The 20,734-nt window shown below is 43.3% G+C and overlaps 1 protein-coding gene across 2 annotated transcripts in view; it reads right to left on the bottom strand.

The window, feature by feature from the left end:
- slc8a3 (solute carrier family 8 member 3) overlaps positions 1-20,734 on the bottom strand; it is a 178,776-nt gene that overhangs the window by 156,201 nt on the left and 1,841 nt on the right. For both annotated transcript variants that reach the window (XM_034675506.1, XM_034675505.1), the window contains exon 2: positions 6,681-8,548. In XM_034675506.1, the coding sequence (XP_034531397.1) occupies positions 6,681-8,461 (1,781 nt within the window). In that variant the 5' untranslated portion in view covers positions 8,462-8,548. The remainder of the gene's footprint in view (positions 1-6,680; positions 8,549-20,734) is intronic.

Raw genomic sequence — 20,734 nt, forward strand, 5'->3', positions numbered from 1 at the left:
CCAAGCCAAGACTGAGCTGTGAAGCAGAAAACTTTAATTCTGAATGATTTAATTCTGAATTAAAACACATCATGTAACTGTGGCCAGTGTCTCCTATTTCTACTCCTGGATAGTGACTGACACAGCTGAATATACTCTTTAGCTCAGTCCTCCCTGCTGTATCAGAATGTTCTGACGCAGTAATTATTTGACCCTAAAGTCAGATTTCTCTAACTCCCTGCATTCATCAGTGCAGAGCAGAGCTGCACAGTAAGAACATCAACACACAGACAGATCGATAGAGCAGCGTTCCCCCACAATGCTAACAACATCACAGCAGCCTCATGATGATCGTCTCCTCCTCGTCTCTCCCCTCTGCACTCCCCCGGCAGCCTCCGAGCCCGGCCCATAAAGCTTCTCTCACATAAATCAAGCAGAACCCTGAGAGCTCGGCGAGGCCCCGAGAGCACGCTGATCACCCCGACACTCACTCCCCCCCTCCCCTCCCCTCCTGCCACCGCCGCTCTACTGGGCCCGACTCAGCCCTCAGGAACCAGGACCCTGGAGCACAGAGTCTGACAGGCTGAGAGGGTCCTGATGGGCGGGGGGAGGGGGATGTCACAGAGGCCTGTCACTTTGATTCAGAGGCTGCAGAGCGGTGTGCGAGACGCAAGCTGTGAAATAAACAAATCAATATTTCTCAGGAGGAGCAGATCTGCTCACATGTTGAGCGGTGTGTAACGTGCACGGGATAAAAGGCTGCAGGAGGATATGATGAGCTGGATGTCATGACAGTGATGTCTCTGTGTCTTTTCATTCTAACCTGATTTCTTTCTTTAGTATCAATGTTTCTGTTACATTCATGCCGATACAGCACGAGGGACAGACTTGAAGGTACGACGACTACGTGAACAAACCAGTCAGTTACTTTGGTTTTGCTTCCTGATTGAGGGGTTCACTAACATCAGGCATCAAGGCCGACATGTAGAGACAAACGACACCAGCACTGTGCAGCCACAGCTTCTTAAACATGATCCAGAACTGTCTCTCTTTGGTTACAACCAAGCATAGCAAGACTAGGGCTGCAGGCATCAAGTATTTTATTGATTATTGGAACAACTAATCGAGTAAGAAATGTCGTGGGCTTTCCAATGTTGGACTAATGAAGGATTTAAGGCTCTAACTGACACAGATCTCTGCTTTGACACTAAATACAAAAAATACAGTTAAATCCTGTTTTTTCCACCTCAAACAAATCTCCAAAATAAGATATTTCCTTTCCCCCTCCGATCTCTCCAAAGTCATCCATGCTTTTATTTGTTCTCGTCTTGATTATTGTAATGCACCTTTAACAGGTTTCAGTCAGAGCTCCCTCCACAGACTTCAACTAGTCCAAAATGCAGCCGCTCAGATTTTAACAGGCACATTGAAACACCAACACATCACTCCTGTCCTCCCAAGCTTGCATTGGCTGCCAGTTTTTTATTATGTCGATTTTAAGATCTTATCTATTACTTTTAAAATTTTAAATGGACAGACCCCAAACTATTTAAGCAACCTTTTAACCCCCTGTGTGCCAGGGCGGCCCCTCAGGTCTGTGGATGCATCTCTGCTGGTTGTGCCAAGATCCTGCCTTAAAACAAAAGGTGACCGGCCGGGCCTTTTCAATCAGAGCTCCAAGTTTTGTGGAACTTCCTGCTACTGACGATTAGACAGTCCAAAACCTTGACTGCTTTTAAATCCTCACTAAAAACATTTTTATATAAGAAGGCATTTCTCCACCCCTAATTCTTAAATTTGTTCTGCATTCAGACGTCTTGTTTTGCTTCTGTTTTTTTTTCTTCCCAGTGTTTGCACCGTTTCTTATGCTTCGATGCTAGTTTGGTCTTCTGGGGCAAAACATACCAGATCAACTGGTTGGCTCACTCTCCAGGTTCCCAGAGTTAATTCTGAGCTGGGAAAATCTGCCTTTTGCGTATTTGCACCATCTGCATGGAACTCCCTGCAAAGCACTTTAAAAATAAATGCACTGGTTTCTTTTAATCATTTTAAATCATTAGTTTTAAAATGTTTAACCTCTGATTGTACCTGTTTTCACTAACTTTGTGTAACATTATTTTTTCAATGGTTGTAACATTACTTTTAACTGTCGTCTGTTTTTAATTGATCATCATTCTTTTAGGGTTATATCTTTTATTTTGCTTGTCATGCATTTTAATGTTTCTTTTATATACTCGTCGTCATTGTAAATGAGGGCTTGCCCTCAATGATTTTCGAGTTTAAAAATAAAGAGAAATGCTTGGTAATTCTCTGCTTTTTCGTTGTGAAGCACTTTGTAATATTGTTAAGAAAAGAGCGATATAAATAAAGTTTATTATTATAGCTGCAAGTGTGTGACACAGAAATAACCCTAACCCACAAAACACAGTCAGCTGTAGAAATATCTGGATTTAAATGAAGCATCAAAGCAAATCATTCGTCTCGAGGCTTCATCGTGAAAATAGATTTTGTATCTCGATGGTAACACTCCTGGTAAAATAAAGGTTCAATACCGAATCATGAAGATAGAAGAGATGGCGCCCCCTGTCGACAAAGCGCCATCTCTTCTCTCATTGCAGATTTTGTGTGATCAGTGTTTCCTGACAGAAACCTCGTCCTGTCGTCTCTTCACAGCCCGACGTCTCACTTGTTGTGAATATATTCTGTTTGAAAAGTGAAAAAGGATTTTAATCAACGTTCTGTCAATCCTCCACTCCGACTCTGACCTCCTCGCAGTGATTTCAGGCTTTAAAAACTACAATACAGAATCTGTCAGTCTTGTTGCTGATGGTCTGGTTTGCATTTGTGGGTCACAAAGAAGTGTCACTTTTAATTTCAACATCTCTCACACCCAGTTAAAAACTCCTCTCAGGGGACTCGAGGATCTATTAAAATCTGAGGGACCGTAAATGTTTGTAGTCGTTCCTCTTGAGACTTTAAAGGCCTGAACGATCACACTTTGATTGACAGCTGTCTGAAACATCAGGAAGGCAATTTAGCTTGTGACAATCAATGCAGTGAATCCCTAACAGAGTGTTCCTGATGCAGAAACAGAGGAAGAAGAGAATATTTACGAGTCACTAAATACTACCATCTATCATAGTAAGCAGTTAGCACACATGCTACGTTAGCAGAGCTCTCCCTACTTGTCCTCAGAGATATGAATGGAATGCTAAATGATAGCTCTGTAATGTTAGCCTGCATGATACACTTACAGAGTCAAATTCTACCCGGTAACAAGAATAAATCATCAATGGACAGCATGAAACTCCTACAGCCAAAAATATGAAACCGCCTTCAACACTCCTCCTGCAGACATTTAGTATCACCTTAAGCAGTCATTACTTTGCCTGCAGGTGGCGTTAACCATGAGTGTGAAATAGCTACAAATTAAAACGTTACTATATCTGTGACTTCAATTATCGATAGTACCAAAAAGAGCTGGAACCACAAGCTAAAGAGAAAGAGACAACACGAGAGAGCAACAGTAACAAAGCAGCAAACTGAAAAATGATAAGTGATTTTCTGATTGGTTTGCGGCCCTTAAGAACTTTAAACTTCAAGGTTTTTGCTCCATCGTCCTGGTCGAAGCTACAAAGTCACCTAAGACTGGATCATTTTATTAGTTTGGTGGATTGTGTTCCTTGTTTAAACTTTTATACAGCGGTCTTGGCCAGGACCAAGCGGCAACCTCCGGTCTCAAAATATGAAGCACATGCCGAAGTGTTATAAACTGCAGTTCCTCGAGTGTCCACTAGAGGCTGGCTCTAGAAGTATTGGAAACCACATACACACCAATTCAAAAAAGCCGATCTTTACAGCAGAAATAAACATGTTTACAGCCTGGTACAAAAAACGATTGTAGTCTGGATAGATCATTTTTTGATCGGCACACACTGTACGCGGTAATTTCAAAGATATTGAGATTACGAGTCTTCCAATGAGAGGCACAGCTGACTTGATTGACAGGCGGGAACACTGCAGCTGTTGGCGAGGAGGCTCAAAGCCCACCTCTTTACCTCACACTTGCTCGACAGCAGCAATATGGCTGCCGCCGCCGATTGGCCTCAAAACAGTGCTTCAGAAACAGATCGGTGACGTCACGGATACTACGTCCATTTATTATACAGTCTATGATCCACACCTTTGCATAAACATGCAGGAAGGTACTGGATTTTGTTAAACTGCTGCTGAACTTGCGCCTCTTTATGCCGGCTGTGTGTCTCTGCTCCGCTCTCAGTCACAACCACTACACCTCTAACTCTTGTCACTTACAAGCAGTGTTGTGCAAGTTACTGAAAAATAGTAACTATTTACAGTTACTAGTTACTTTATTCAAAAAGTAACTAAATTACTCTGTTAATTACTTACACCAAAAAGTAATGAATTACTGTTAAAAGTAACTTTTTAGTTACTTTATAATAAGAACATTCTTTAATGCTCCTATTTATGCACTACCAGCTTCATTTCAGTGCTGTATGGAAATAATACACTATTGATCATCTTTACAGTTTCTATTCATTTGCATGCACATCGCTAAACTTTGCTCAGCATTATGATCAATGCAAACACAGACCTGACTCAACCTCAAAGTAATTTTTAAATGCTACTTTATTTAAGTCAGACCAGCAACAACTGACAATATCACAAGGATTTCTGAAATAAATAAAACAAAACAGTCTGAATATATTAGTCAGAATCAAAGATAAAAAAATAAAGTGGCTTCAGCATCATAAAAGCTGTTGTGTTTAGCCCTTAAAAATGTTCCTTCACAGCTTAAGTATGAAACTAGCAACAATGTACTTATAACATATGAGCGTATTTCCACTTTGAGAAACTCGTCTTGCTTTCGCCTTTACTCTCCATGACTGCCGCACGTTATTAAACGGAAACACGCCCACACGCGTCTTCTTCTTTTGTTTTACAGCGGTTGGCATGGCACACAGCAATCCCACAATGCATTGCCACTGTAAACAGGAAGAAGTACACTGCAGCTAGCCAACAATGAATTAATTTAAAGTAACGGACAAACGCACGATGTTGTAACGGTAACTGAGTTTATTTATTTTAAAAAGTAATGCGTTAGAGTATAAGTTACTGTCAAAAGTAACTGCGTTACTGCCCAACACTGCTTACAAGTGAGCCAGCACTGACATTTTGTAAAGTCCTTTAGCGTCTCATAAAGACTGACATGTTACATTTATGTCTCTTTCATAGACTGGAGAGCAGGAGAGAGAGAGCGATGTCACCTGGTCCCTACAGGTTTTAATCCGTCCTGTTCTGTGGACTGTTGACGTCCATAAAACGACCACAGCAGTAAGAAAGGATGAAAATACACACAGAGCTCACTCTCTGCACAAACACACACCACACATGTTTGGATCACACATACTCATTAGTTTTAACTATAAGTCAAGTGTTGTTCAGTGACCTTTTCCATACAAGCATTGTGAAATTCAAAAAATACAAAATGAACTGTTTTGGGAGTTCTGTTTTTGTTGCATGTGTATCAATATTGTTTGATTTTTACTAGTATTTTTAAAAGTCTTGGATTCTGACAACTCTATGCCAAACCTAGTTTTTATACCATAGCTTTCCAAGCTTAAACACGACCAGTACAAACACAATATCAGGAGAGTTAACAGAAACTTCATCGTCTTCAGTGTCTTAATGTTTTTGAACTATAAAATTAAAGGTGGTGTACAGAGACGATCTGAATCTGTTGTATCTGCGCTGAGCCAACAGATCCAGCTCACTATGAACAGCAGGATTTCCCAACATCACTGGATGTTATCTGTAATATAATACAGTATGCTGCTTTCATTATAACAGTGCCAAACATGCCCACTCAGCTGGAGCCTAGGTGTTGTGTAGTGCAGATGGTGCAGCTGACAAGGCTGCGTAACGTTGGCAATGTACATAAAACATCACTATTATTCATCAGTGCTTACTACCAGCTTTTTACAGCCCGGCTTTCCCCCCAACAAAGAATCAAACCTCCAGCTGTGTCAATCATCATGACAAACTCCGCCCACTCACCCAAAACACTGCTGAACACTGACATTTGTTGTTGTAATTTTCTCTTGTTATCCTTCCTTTCCCATCGTGCTCTCTTTCACCGAAGCAGAAAGAATAAAAAATCCAGAGTTCAACAAAACAAAAGCAGCAGGGATTAGAGGAGCGGAGGGAGGGGTTACTCAAGGACTCCCTGTTTCCACAGTTGTGTGACGAATCCTGAAGTTGAATCCTTTTTGCATGCAACACACACAGGATTGGGCCCTGATGAGAGCGAAATCTCCTGACAGGAAAACAAGGGGATGTGGAGTGCACGCTCTGATGAGAAGGGGACGCTGCTGAAGCATGCATCTTAAGATTCCTGACTTAAACAATGCAAACAATTCAGGAATATGTTACAAAAGGTCAGAAGACAACATCTTTGAACCAAGAGAAACCGCAGAATGAGACGCTGCTGAAAGCTTTGGAGCGAGCTTTCATCATTTGTTGCCACCAAACGGCAATTCAATTAAAAAAGAGCACAAATCAATGAGAGGCGCACAAAGAAAATAGCTTAATTATCCTCTTAATGTTGAATACCCTTGGTAATAAATCACCAACATGCAGAGTAAAAACAACCAGAAGAAGAAAAGAGCTTGCGGTCTTACCAGGTCTCGTCGTTTTTGAACTCCAGCTCCCCGTAGGTGTCCTCAAAGTCCTCCCCTCCTCCCTTGGCGAGTCCCTCCACGGTGTGATAAGGCACAATGACCGTCCCCCTCGCTCCAGACGTCCTCAGCACTTTCACTTCCATTATCCCGATGCTCTCGCTGACGTGAGCCGAGCCGCTCTCGAAGGTGAAGATCCCCGAGTGGTCGTCGTCCAGGATGGTCACGGTGGCCACGGTGGGGAAGCCCAGCATGGCCTTCGGGTACGGGAGGCTGTTGGCGGAGAGCACCTCGTCCTCCGTCTCCAGGACGCGAAGGTTACTGAGCCGCACGAAAAAGTGCTCGTCCTCCTCGAAGATGTCGTCGTCGATGATGCCGATGCTGATCTCCTTGAACATCTCTCCCGGTTTGAAGACCACCGTCCCCTCTGTGAACTCGTAGTCGGCCCCAGCGTTAGCCGAGCCGTCCTCCGTTTTATAATCCACGTAGATCGTCTTGTTGATGTCGCCGCCCTTTCTGGTGATGGTCAGAATGGCGGCGCCACAGTTCTCGAGGCACTGGTACACGGCAGGCTCAAAGTTGATCCGAGACACGTACTCCTCCGGCTCCTCCACGTGCACCTCCTGCACGCTGATGCTCTTCTTCGCCTGCTCCGCGACGTGTTTCTTCAGGATGTTCCCGGCGCCCGTCATCATGCGCGTGGCTTGGATGCGGTAGAAGGCACGGCTCTTCTGCTGGTGCGAGAGAGCGTAGTAGTTGGCCATCTCGACCAGCTGATCCAGCTCTTTCTCCGGGTGCTTCTGCTTCAGGTCCTTCAGGATGCGGATCATGTCGCGCCGGGACTCGTCCACTTCTTTGCCCTCGATCAAACCGATGAGGTTGCTCGCCGTGCCTCCGTCCATGAAGTGGGAGTTGACCATCTTGCCGTCCATCTCGATGCCCTTGGTGCGCTCGGACTCCGTCTCGATGATGACGCCCCTGTGCTTGTCAGTGCGATACTTCTTGTGCATGAACTTGTAGAAGAGCAGTCGTCTGTCTGCTACCCAGGCGAGGATTACGCATATAGGGAAGAAGGCCAGCGTGAGCAGACCCTCCCAGACTTGGACTTCATTTGGAGAGAACACAGCCAGGATCATGTAGAGCCAGATGTAGGCGAAGATGCTCCATCCTGCGGTGATGAAGAACACTCGGAGGTGTTTGACCTTACGCACCTCTCCTTGGGGGATGACCAGCACACACAGGCCGATGATGACGAACATGTTGAAGGCGGCACTGCCGACGATCGTTGAAGGCCCCAGCTCACCAGATTTGAACTCATGTCCACAAACCTCGATCACAGAGAGCATAATCTCAGGGGCAGACGAGCCCAAGGCCATGAGGGTGAGGTTCGACACGGTTTCATTCCAAACCCGGATCGTGGTGGTCGTCGTCTCCCCGTTGGCCCTTTTGATGATGATTTCTTTCTCCTGGGAGGTGATGACTTCAATCGCCGCCATGAAGCGGTCGGCGATGATGGACACCCCCAGGAACATGTAGATCATGGCCACGAAGTACACAATGACCCTCGCGATCTTGTCTCCCATGGAGGGATCCTCAGGGTACCAGATGGGTAGGATAATCCCCGGTTGGCACTTGGAGTTCCCCTCACAGGTGGCATTGCTGGGGGTGACCAGAGGGCTCGGGGTGGTCCGGGCCTCCGTGCAAAGGAAGACTACAGTCACAGAGACCAGGCCCAACCAGAGGCAGGCTGACGACCCCGGCTTCACAGGCCTTGAACCCTCCATGCACCCTCCTTCGTCTCAAGGGTCCTTACCACACTGATAGTCCCTCTGGGATCCAGCACTGTGCTGTGCTTGTCCTCCACCCACCACCTAAACACAACGAGAGGAAACAACAGAGATTACACGGCTGGCATTGTGTTTGTGTGGAAGGACATGAAGAGCTTATTCTCGTATGACAGAAACATCATCCAGAGGGAACAACAGCGGTTAAAAAGCTTCATGGTGGATGGTATCTTTTTTCATATCATGTATAGATAAATATATCCATCCCTGAACACACACACACACACACACACACACACACACACAAGTTTAAAGTTATTCATGAGGTGTAAGCAGTGTTCATTTTGGCAGCTATTTTAGTCTTTAAACGAAAATGTTAGTTTTAGTCACATTGTAGTCTTTGATTTTTGCCAGAACATCTTCACTCTTTAAATGATTAATGTAGTTGATCAGATATGGATATCAGGGTTATACCAAGTGTTCAAATAGTCAATATTTCACTCTTAACATTTTTGCTTTTTGTAATATCTTTTTTTTTTTTTTAAGTTATATTTTTGGCCTTTTTGCCTTTATTTGATAGGACAGCTGAAGAGAGAGACAGGAAATGTGGGGAGTAGAGAGCGGGGGAAGACATGCAGGAAATGGTCGACCGGCTGGGAATCGAACCGGCGACCCCTGCAACGAGGACTGTAGCCTCTGTATGTTGAGCGCTTAGACAGCTAGGCCACCAGCGCCCCAGCTTCTCTATCTTAAGTTAAATAATTCAGACCATCCTTAGTAAAAAGTCAAAAGAAAACATTCTCTCTGTGACCACTGTGACTGTATTTTGATTCTCTTGATTCACAGAAAAATGCCATGAAAGGACTGTATTACACATTTACAACAGTCCCTGAATGCACCTGCAGTGACATAGGCACTGGACAGACAGTCAGTTCACGGCACTCTGAAATGCATCTGCATCTTTGATGACGAGGAGTTGATCCAAACTCACTGAATGTGTCTGATGTTTCACCAAACTGGATTAAATCAAGCTGTAGACGCCGAGCTTTTTACGGTAACCACGGCAACAACGTCAAACATCAAGTAGTAAACAGACGTCCCCACCGGTTGTGTCTTTGTCACTAACGCACACCGGGGGGTAAAAATCCTCAATGAAGATGAGACAGATGCATGGAGGTGAGGAGAGCTGGTTCATAAAGCACACCTGCTGCAGGTAGAGACCAAGCTAACACTGAGCCCCTCAGATAAGAACTCAGCCTGTCACAGGAAGTCATCACGCCATCTTTAAAGACGCACAGCACAGGGGGAAACATGGATTCTGAATGTCCGGAGGTCGGCCATTAAAGTTTTCATCTTGTCATCGTCTTGTCAACAAAATCAAAACACAGTGATGCACTTTAGCTCGTCATAATCTTGTTTTCGTCATGACGAACATTTATCGTCATAATCTCGTTAACGAAATGAACACTGCCTGTAAGAGTCTGTTAGAGTCTTTGATAAGCGCCGGCTGTCAGGTGGACTTGAAAACATCACCAGTGGACTACTTCCTCAGTGTTTGAAATCATGTCACCAGTCATTGCTAATTATATCAATTCAAAGCATGAAGGGATTGAATCATCAGACATCTGGATCTTAAGTTGTAAGAGAATCAAGCAGAGCTAAAGTTAGCAGCATTTGAAGCCCTGCATGTCACACCCTACACTTTAATGAGGGCTGCCTCATTCGGCTCGCAGAGTTCCACTGCAGAGCTCGCACCTTAATGAGCGTGGGTAGGCCGGGTCCTGTTTGATAAAAGCCCCTGGCATCCTTTTCTCAATGTCAGGGTCCTTTAATGTCGGGGGTACAGAGGTAGTTATTAGCAAATGATGAATGTGACAGCTCATACATCTAAAAATACTCATTAGTGTGAGACAAGATAATGCTCTGTAGCAGTGATTCTCAAAGAGGTGGGGGTGTGGAAACACAAGGAGAAGAGGGGAGGATGGAACAAGAATGAGAATCAAGAACGACTTGTTCTCTTTTCATCGTTACTATCGTCTGTATTTACAGATCCTACAGGAACATCCCAGTCTGTATGGAGAGCAAAAGCAGGCCTGGGAGCCCTCTAACATCTGATAGGATCTGACAGGTTTCTATTCTAGTCAATGTGTTAACTTCCACTGGATCCGCTCCGTTGCATTCCAGTGCTCATTTCCTTTCCTTTCCTTCCCTTAGAGATAATTTCCTTTCCTCAGCTTTCTTTTCCTTTCCTATCCTTCCCTTAGCGCTCATTTCTTTTCCTTAGCGATCATTTGCTTTTCTTTCCTTGGCAATCATTTCCTTTCCTTAGTGCTCATTTCCTCTCCTCTCCTTTCCTTCCCTCAGCGCTCATTTCCTTTCCTCAGCTTTCTTTTCCTTTCCTTTCCTTTCCTTTCCTTTCCTTTCCTTCACTCAGCGCTCATTTCCTTTCCTCAGCTTTCTTTTCCTTTCCTTTCTTACCTTCCCTTAGTGACCATTTCCTTTCCTCAGCTTTCTGTTCCTTTCCTATCCTTCCCTTAGCGCTCATTTCTTCTCCTTAGCGCTCATTTGCTTTTCTTTCCTTGGCAATCATTTCCTTTCCTTAGTGCTCATTTCCTCTCCTTTCCTTCACTCAGCGCTCATTTCCTTTCCTCAGCTTTCTTTTCCTTTCCTTTCCTATCCTTCCCTTAGCGCTCATTTCTTCTCCTTAGCGCTCATTTGCTTTTCTTTCCTTGGCAATCATTTCCTTTCCTTAGTGCTCATTTCCTTTCCTTCACTCAGCGCTCATTTCCTTTCCTCAGCTTTCTTTTCCTTTCCTTTCTTTCCTTGGTGCTCATTTCCTCTCCTTAGTGATCACAACCTTTCCTTCCCTTAGCGCTCATTTCCTTTCCTCAGCTTTCTTTTCCTTGGCTCTCCTTTCCTTGGTGCTCATTTCCTCTCCTTAGTGATCATTTCCTTTCCTTCCCTTAGCGCTCATTTCCTTTCCTTAGTGATCCTTTCCTTTCCTTCCCTTAGCAATCATTTCCTTTCCTTCCCTTAGCAATCATTTCCTTTCCTCGGCTTTCTTTTCCTTGGCTCTCCTTTCCTTCCCTTAGCGATCTTTTCCTTTCCTTTCCTTAGTGATCATTTCCTTTCCTTCCCTTGGCGTTCCTTTCCTTTCCTTAGCTTTCCTTTTCTTTCCCTTAACACTCATTTCCTTCGCTCATCTTTCCTTTCCTTACGACCAAATTCCACCAGCTCCGTCTCCGATCCGGTTCTGTGTGAACACTGTAGATATCATGAGTTTAATACAGTCATCGCCGGCGGGCTCATTTCCAATCATTAACTTTGTTTTCAGTTCAGATGTGGATCCGTGCGTCCAATAATGTGGACTTAAGCATGTTTGTGAGAAACCTCAGGGGTAATCCACGGCTCTGAACCGAACAGCTCGCTCAGCAGGCGTGCAATGTTGCCAAACTAAGCACTGTCCAAAATGTCGCATTGGCAAAAAAAGGAAAGAAAAAAAAAACACCCAGCAGAGAGGAGAGGCAGGAGAGCGTCAAGAGGCGAAACAAAGAGTACAGATGTCCCGTCCAGATTCATTACAGACTGAGCTCTAAGTGCACACTCCCCACTTCCACAAGAGAGAGCAGCATCACAATAAGAACGCAGACAGAGTCCGGGTTCTTAAGAGCTCAGGCTGAGCTTCTTAACGCACCTCTCTTCAGCTTCTATCAAACAGGAGCTGACGTTACGGGGATGCTAACATCTGCAGCAGGAAGTAATGAGAGCATGAGGAACCAGAGAGAGGAGGAGAGATGCTCTCACTCTGCAGCCGACACAATACTGTTAATGTAAAGAATCATACTTCAATAGATCTGTGATATAAAGTCATTAAACTGCCTGAGAGGAGTTTAAAGTAAACATCAGGATACATCATTTATATTCAGATGAGTGTTTTAAAGGCCAAAAACTGTGAAGCCAAAAGATTTAGAGCTCCCTCTGCAGGCTGGCTGCAGTATAGGTCATAAAGCCCACCCCCTCCATGTTAACAGATGAGACATGGATCAAACTATAACCAATGAAAGACATGATTTAATTTCCATTAGTGCATATATCCAACCTCAGAACAATGCAATATCATTGCAGTACGTCTGGCCTGGCTAAGAACACTGACAGGATCCTAATCTAAATAAATGCTTAGCATACGTTAGCTTTAACTTGATAAGCAGCCCCTTATGCATATCCTTCTCTAAACCAAACAGCATCCAAAGGTGCATTTCAACCAAGAGTTCTGGGGTCTTTTAACCCCCAGAACTACTTTACCCTGAACTAAAAGGTTCCTGGTCCCCCATTGTTGTCTGCGTTTCGACCGCGGGCTGAAGTCCCGGGTAGATTGTGTAAATCAGGCCAGTGACGTATGGAGGAAATAAAAAGTAAATGCACTACACCACCAGACCAGTAGAGGGCAGTAAAACAAAGAGGAATGCCATTCATCACAGATGACACCATAGAAGCAGATGGACAGGCAGGTATCATTATGAGCAACACAACAGTTAGCCTGTTAGCATGAAGAGACTACATCGGTTTGTAGGGAAATAAGCGAGCACACTTCCTGTATGAAGTCGTGGTATCAGCTCAGAGCGCTGACTGGCCCTCTCTTTAATACCTTCCAGTGTGTTTTAAACTCTATCAGAGGTATTTCAGGTCCTGGTATCACAGCTCGCTCTAGATGTTTGGCGCTCCTCTGCAGCCTACAGCACACCTTTGGGCCCCTGAGACACACAGGCAGTTTAGCCTGAATTAAAATAATCTCCACAGAGAGATACAGAGTATGTAAATTAATCACTCTGTCCTGAATCCACGGGAGGATCTCACTTTTTATTACTCCTCTGCTTTTGTGGAGCTGAATTCAGTTTGAGTCTTTTCGAGGTTTTTGCTCCTAAAAGTGGATTCCTGTGTTCTGAGTCCTGATTACCTCCGGGGGCCGCCCGCACTAAAATGTGTACAGTACTCACTGGTGGCACTTTAAGGCTCTTTGGATAAAAGCATCCATTAAAAGGCATATGTTCTGCTGCGTGATGCAGATTTCTTATTTAAATTCACTCTTTTGCATTACACTCCTATCGAGGACTTTTAAAATAGCTCCATGGAGGGGGTATTTTTAGAAACAATGAAACAAGGAGACGGAACATCGGGCAGTTTGGATAGCTGACAACATTTAAATCTGAGATGGAAGCATCCTCAAGATACCTCATGTACTGGAGCCTTACAGACGAATGTAACCCTAATTTGTCATCAGCCAAAACCCAATCATAAGGTGCTTTTACACCGCAGGAACTTTCCCCAGGAACTAGGGACCTTTTGAGGAGCTATGCACGTTTTGACAGCAGGAACTAGGGTCTAAATCTAGTTCTAGGGCAGGTTTTCTCTCCTTGAAAAGTCCCCTACTTTCCAAGGGTCCAGGGGCCTCATTTACAAAGACTTGCGTGGATTTCCTACTGAAACATGGCGTACGCTCAAATCCAGAAAACGCCGTACGCACAAAAATATCCAGATGTATGAATCTGTGCGCGGGGATCAACAGCTGTAGAAACATTGCGTACGGCAGTCATGAAGTTGGCGTGAGGCACCGCACATTTCCATGGTCATTTCACTCTTGATACGTCTGAACTTCCCCGTGAAAAAGAGCATACGCCACGTTTTTGTGCATACGTTCCTTCTCACGAGGCCCCAGGAACTTTTTGGGGCGGGGCCTGCAATTCTGACCTGATTGGAAGAGTACCCTCAGTGTTTTCACACACACACCTGTGATCAACTTGGTTTAATACCTCCTGAACATCGGTCTTCTCTGAGCCTGATCGTGTGAATGCATCTCTGTCAGCTCCCGGTGTTCCAGTCTGAAGAGCGACCCTGTAAACTGGAGACCTTCAGCTGAACGTGTCAGTGTTTGTTGTAACACAGAAGGAGTCCTCGGGAATGCATCCTAGTTTAGTTTTTATTCTCCAAATCTCCTCATCAGATATTTAATGATCGTCTAAAGACGTTTGTGAGGGATGCATCCGGCTGAGAGTCTCCAGTTAACAGGGTCGCTCTTTAAACTGGAACACCAGTCAATTACTTACATTACTTTAAAATCTGTCTTCTTTAAGTCGAGCGTTTCAGACGTTTTGAATCCTCTTTGTCTCTAGAGCTCGTCTCCTTCCAAGTGCTGATTCAAAAACAGCACAAGAGGAAGCTCCTTCATGCTAACATGCTAACTATGGCGTCACATGATGATGCCGGCCTCTCTGTCTCCTTCTATGGCAACATCTTTGTTGTACAGCCTTCATCTCTCTATTACTGCCTTCTACTGGTCTGGTGGTGTTGTGAAATTACTGCTGATGGACCACAGGAACCTTTTACTTCCTTAAAAGAAGTTCCTGGTACTTCTGGTAAAGGTGGAAAATTAGTTGAAAAGATCTGAGGTGTGAATCGTCAGAAATAAGAGGCTTTCCAACAATTTAAATACGAGCCGAGTCTCTGGAACAACACACACCTGCTTATGTCTGCTCCTCGTATCGCTCTGTGTGCAAACTCATGCATTAGAAGAAGCAATTAATCTATTCTGGGATAAATGATTCCTAATATTTCCAATTTAATGCTTCATAGGTACAAATAATTGCATCAGTAGCAGTATTATTATGATGTCTTTTCAGGGATCGTAACCTCAATAACATTCAGAGAGAAAGTATCGTCCCAGAAGTGCTTTCTGTTAGAGGTGATAAAACTTAAAAATGAAGGATATCTCGGTCTGAAATGAAATCCCTCAGATGTTACAGAAAGATGTTGGAGTGCAGAGAGACAGAGAGAGAGAGAGAGAGGAGGGGACGGGGTGTGGGAGCGAGAGACGAGGAACTTAAATATAACTGAATCAGCAGAGAGGTTTAAATGGACGGGAGCCAGAGAGGAGAGCCAACAGGACTGAGCACGAACAAACACAACACAGAGGTAACGGAGTGACAGAGAGGAGACTTAATGAAAGAAGAGTCCACTCTGACGACTCAGAGAATGAACACACCCCACGATATGGAGAGTAACAGGCTGTGTGCAGAAGTCTTATGGTTGCACCAAGAGTCAGAAATCTGCAAGCTTCCACTAACTCAGTGTCTGATACGTTTCTGATCCGCTGTGGTCCGGCTCCGTTCTCTCTCGTCTGTCAACACCCAACACCTCATCCATGTGGTCTTTCTGGTCCTCTGAAAACCTCTGACCTGTTGACTCCAGGCCTGGCTCCGCTCATCATGACTTTGGTTTGTTGTTGTAGTGAAGTGAAATACGATCTGGTGATAACACAGAGTGTTTTATTCTGAAAATTAACCGGATGTTTTCATTTTGTTTTGGTGAAACCTGACTTCCTGTCCCGCTCCATCTGCTCTGTTGAGATTGATGCGTCGTGCTCCGGCATCCGGCAACAATAGAAGTCTTGAGTATCTGATCCGGAGGACTCTGCTGGATCAGGGACGCAGCCGGAATGCAACGGAGCGGATCCAGAGGAAGTTAACACATTGACTAGAATAGAAACCTTTCCGATCCGGTGCTGTGGCAGACTGGAGACAGATCTGGTGGAATTTGGCCTTAAGTCATTTGACCGATCCTCTGCAAAAGTGACACTAGAGACAACCTGATAACACACAACATATCAAATCAATCCAAGGAAAGGAGCTCGCAACAAGCTGATGGGTGAGTAAAAATGGCGTCACCGGTGTGGATGTTTTTCACCGTTTCAGAGGATAACACGATTGCAATTTGCAAAATGTGCTGCAAGTATTTATGAGGAGGAAAATCCCTCTCTCATTGCAACAAGGATGTATCAAGGGAATACAAAGCAGCTAGCATTAGCACGAAAAAGACACAGAGAGGGCCGTAGTGGTGATTTGGGAGCTGCAGAAAGTTCCACAGAGACGACCCACAGCTAAAGAGATTTGTGAAATCAACAATAGTGATAGGAGTTTGAATTAGTCAGTGTAAGATATTACTATATGCATCTTTGAACACTAAATCTGAGCTGTTTTTACTCTCAGATGTGCAGAAACTTCACATTTTGAAAACACAAAAATTCAAAAACAGTTGTTGTTATCTGCAGATTATCATCAGTTACTGGTATCAACTCAAAAACATCCACATCATGAATCAAACTCTTAAAAAGTGTGTAAATAATTAGCTCTGAGTACGGTGCGTTAGCTAAAACTGAGATGGAGCCTACAACTCCCATAATGCACCTCTTCACTGTAGTGCTTCGGACCCTCTCTGACCTTTAACACCTCTCCTGTACCGGACACTTTCTACCCCAACACAACCAATCATGATGATGACATCACTATGACATCACGCATCAATAGCTGGAGGAAAAGGCGGACAGGAACGCCGATACGGATTGATTGATTACCGACTGACTGAAAGGGAAAACAGTTAAAGGGACATTACAACGCAGTCTTAACTAACGCAGGTGTTTGACCTCACACGTGCTGATTCATTGATTCTCTGACTCCATACAGATTACATTAACCTCCGTCAGGTGATGGAGGTTTCACTTCTGCGTGTGCACCGTGAAGATGGAATTAGGAGCTACATGAGACAATTAGTGCGCTGATTACTGTGATGAGGATTTCATTTTGAGAGAAGGGGGGGGTGAGAGACACATCCTTCAGTTCCTCAAGAAGAGAAGATTAGTAATGATGTATGTTGATTTAAAGGTAAAGCTTTAAAGTGTTTGAGTTATATCAAAAACTGACCTCTGCAACCACGAAAAGTTCATGGTGATCTCGCTTTACCTGGCTATGAAACATCCTGAAAATGACTGACGCCTCTGTGTGATCTACAAATACAAACAAGACCTGTTTGGCAAGAAAATGCCAAAAATGAAACATCAAAATGTGAGCATTATCTTGGATTTCATGGATCTTACACTAAAGATTTCTGTTTTAGTTGGTCGACTCTGCTTTTGGGAAGTTTACTCTTTAACAGGAAGAAGGTAGAAGCTCATAACGTTGGTTAATTCATCAGATGATTGGATTTCTTGTCGTATTAAACTTGATATTTCGGTGATTTGAGAGTCTATCTGGGAGTTCCAGCCCCTGATGACTGCTCACAACACTAGAGAAGAGGGAGGAGCTTGAAATCATTATGTCTGTAATGGTTATCTTATTGATTTATTGGGTCATTTAATTGGTTGAGTACTTCTTTAGGAGGAATACCTCAGAATCCTTCACTCCAGCTTGTCAAATGTGATTATTTCGCAGCTTATTTGTTACATTAAACTACATTTCTTCATGAAGAGTGTACAAAAACAAGATTATTATATCAAAACCACAAAAAAGGTGACAGTGATGTCACTTTAGCTGGCTTTAAAAGTCCTAAAATTAAAACTGTCGCCTCTGTGTGATCTACAAAAGCAAAAAGACCTGTTCTTTTTTAAAGAAAATGCCAAAAATGAAATGTTAAATGTGAGCATTATCTTGGAATTCATGGATCTAACACTGAAGATTTCTGTATTAGTTTGTTGACTCTTTAACAGGAAGTGAAAGACACTTATAATGTTGGTTATGATTGAGGAAATTCATCAGATGATTGGATTTCCTGTCGTATTAAACTGAATATTTTGTGTTTTAGTGAGTCTATCAGGGTGTTAGAAACCCTGATGACTGCTCACAACACTAGAGAAGAGGGAGGAGCTTGAAATCATCATGTCTGTAATGGTTATCTTATTGATTTATTGGGTCATTTAATTGGTTGAGTACTTCTTTAGGAGGAATACCTCAGAATCCTTCACTCCAGGTTGTCAAATGTGATTATTTCGCAGCTTATTTGTTACATTAAACTACATTTCTTCATGAAGAGTGTACAAAAACAAGACTATTACATCAAAACCACAAAAAAGGTGACAGTGATCTCACTTTAGCTGGCTTTAAAAGTCCTTAAATTAAAACTGACGCCTCTGTGTGATCTACAAAAGCAAAAAGAACTGTTCTTTTAAAGAAAAAGCCAAAAATGAAATGTTGAATGTGAGCATTATCTTGGAATTCATGGATCTAACACTGAATATTTCTGTGTTTTAGTTTGTTGACTCTTTAAAAGGAAGTTAGACACTTATAACGTTGGTTATGATTGAGTAAATTCATCAGATGATTGGATTTCTCTTCGTATTAAACTGAATATTTTGTGTTTTAGTGAGTCTATCAGGGTGTTAGAAACCCTGATGACTGCTCACAACACTAGAGAAGAGGGAGGAGCTTGAAATCATCATGTCTGTAATGGTTATCTTATTGATTTATTGGGTCGTTTAATTGGTTGAGTACTTCTTTAGAGGAATACCTCAGAATCCTTCACTCCAGCTTGTCAAATGTGATTATTTCGCAGCTTATTTGTTACATTAAACTACATTTCTTCATGAAGAGTGTACAAAAACAAGATTATTACATCAAAACCACAAAAAGGTGACAGTGATGTCGCTTTAGCTGGATATGAAACATCTTAAAATTTATACTGACGCCTCTGTGTGATCTATACAAGCAAAAAGAACTGTTCTTTTAAAGAAAATGCCAAAAATGAAATGTTGAATGTGAGCATTATCTTGGAATTCATGGATCTTACCCTGAAGATTTCTGTGTTTTAGTTTGTTAACTCTTTAAAAGGAAGTTAGACACTTATAACGTTGGTTATGATTGAGTAAATTCATCAGATGATTGGATTTCTTGTCGTATTAAACTGAATATTTTGTGTTTTAGTGAGTCTATCAGGGTGTTAGAAACCCTGATGACTGCTCACAACACTAGAGAAGAGGGAGGAGCTTGAAATCATTATGTCTGTAATGGTTATCTTATTGATTTATTGGGTCATTTAATTGGTTGAGTGAATCCTTCACTCCAGGTTGTCAGATGTGAATATTTTGCAGGTTTTTTGAGACACTAAACTGAATTTATTTCTGTTTTTCTTGGTAAACTAAGTCAGTAAAATCTGATTCTCTTCTGATTATTTTCAGACATTTTAAAGACAGCTTCCTCCACTAAAGTCAGATCACTGCAGCTCCTCTCAGCCCACATGACTGTAGATGTCTCACACCTCTGACAGAGTCCATTTAAAAGCCAGAATCCCTCCTGAATGTTTGCATCTTTAAGAGCTCTCCATGCCCACTCCTCTGCACTCCCAGCCTGCAGCAGACACCCTCACTCAGAGACAGTCGCAGATCTCTTTCCCCTTCCCTATTTTGGGAAGAGGCTCTGGTTTAAGGAGGCTATTTGAGATGCGCGTAAACATGGACTCAGCAGACACACGGAGCCTCAGCTGTTGCTGATTAATCATCAGGAGGGCCGGAGCTGTGTACCTGAGGGGGGAATCCCTGCTGGAGCTCCACAGGCCCTGCTCGGTGACTCTCTGAGGGCGCGTTCAGGGCCTACATACTGAGAATAATGCGCGCGATTGACCTCAGGAGACACTCGTGTCCGAAATGCACCGAAGACCACATCAGCTTCTTTCTGTCTTCATGCAGTGGCGGAACCAGGGGGTGACCAGGGGTGGCTCAGTTTGACACCTCTGAAAACTGATTGGCCACCCTGAAATTCTTAAACATGATTGGCCATTTGCCATTTCAGAGGCATTACTTATATTGAAATCAGTTATTGTGTTTCAATAAGCTGCAGAGACAGTAGTTCCTTTGCATTTGAATATTATTTTTGTTGATGCTTTGATTCACGACAATCGTCTTCATTTTAAGTCCTTAAAGGTGACATATAATGCAGAATGGACTTTTTAATGGTTCTCTCCCTGAAATCTGTGTCCCTGTCTACAAACCCCCTGAGAATGAAAAGACTCCATTCTGCCCCTGTTCTGATTTCTCCACCTTTCTGTAAATGTGTGCTGAAACCAGCCGTTTCAGTTTTCAGTGTTTTTCATACGTCACAACGCCATCCGGTCTGTAACAGGAAGTCAGAGCTCGGAGCTTGTTCAGCCCATAGACTGTATAAAATACAACTCAGCCCCTCCTCCGTTTTTCATTCCCTGCACACATGTGTGCTAACAAGGAGCTTAGGAGGGAGGCATGCTAGTTGTAGGCTGTCTTAATAAACACAAAGGTCGCTTTGACTCCCCACGTCTGCAGATTTGAAGATCTAGTGGATGATTTTTAGTTTTCATGGATAAGTGCTAGCGCTAGTTAGCATAGCCACATAGCTACATGTTGGTAGCTGTGTACCAAGACACACGTCGACATACTGACAAATAAAACAACAAGAAACACTAAATCTGTGACCAATGGTTCAG

Source organism: Notolabrus celidotus, chromosome 22 (genome assembly GCF_009762535.1).
Source record: "Notolabrus celidotus isolate fNotCel1 chromosome 22, fNotCel1.pri, whole genome shotgun sequence".
In the NCBI taxonomy this organism is placed as follows: domain Eukaryota; kingdom Metazoa; phylum Chordata; class Actinopteri; order Labriformes; family Labridae; genus Notolabrus; species Notolabrus celidotus.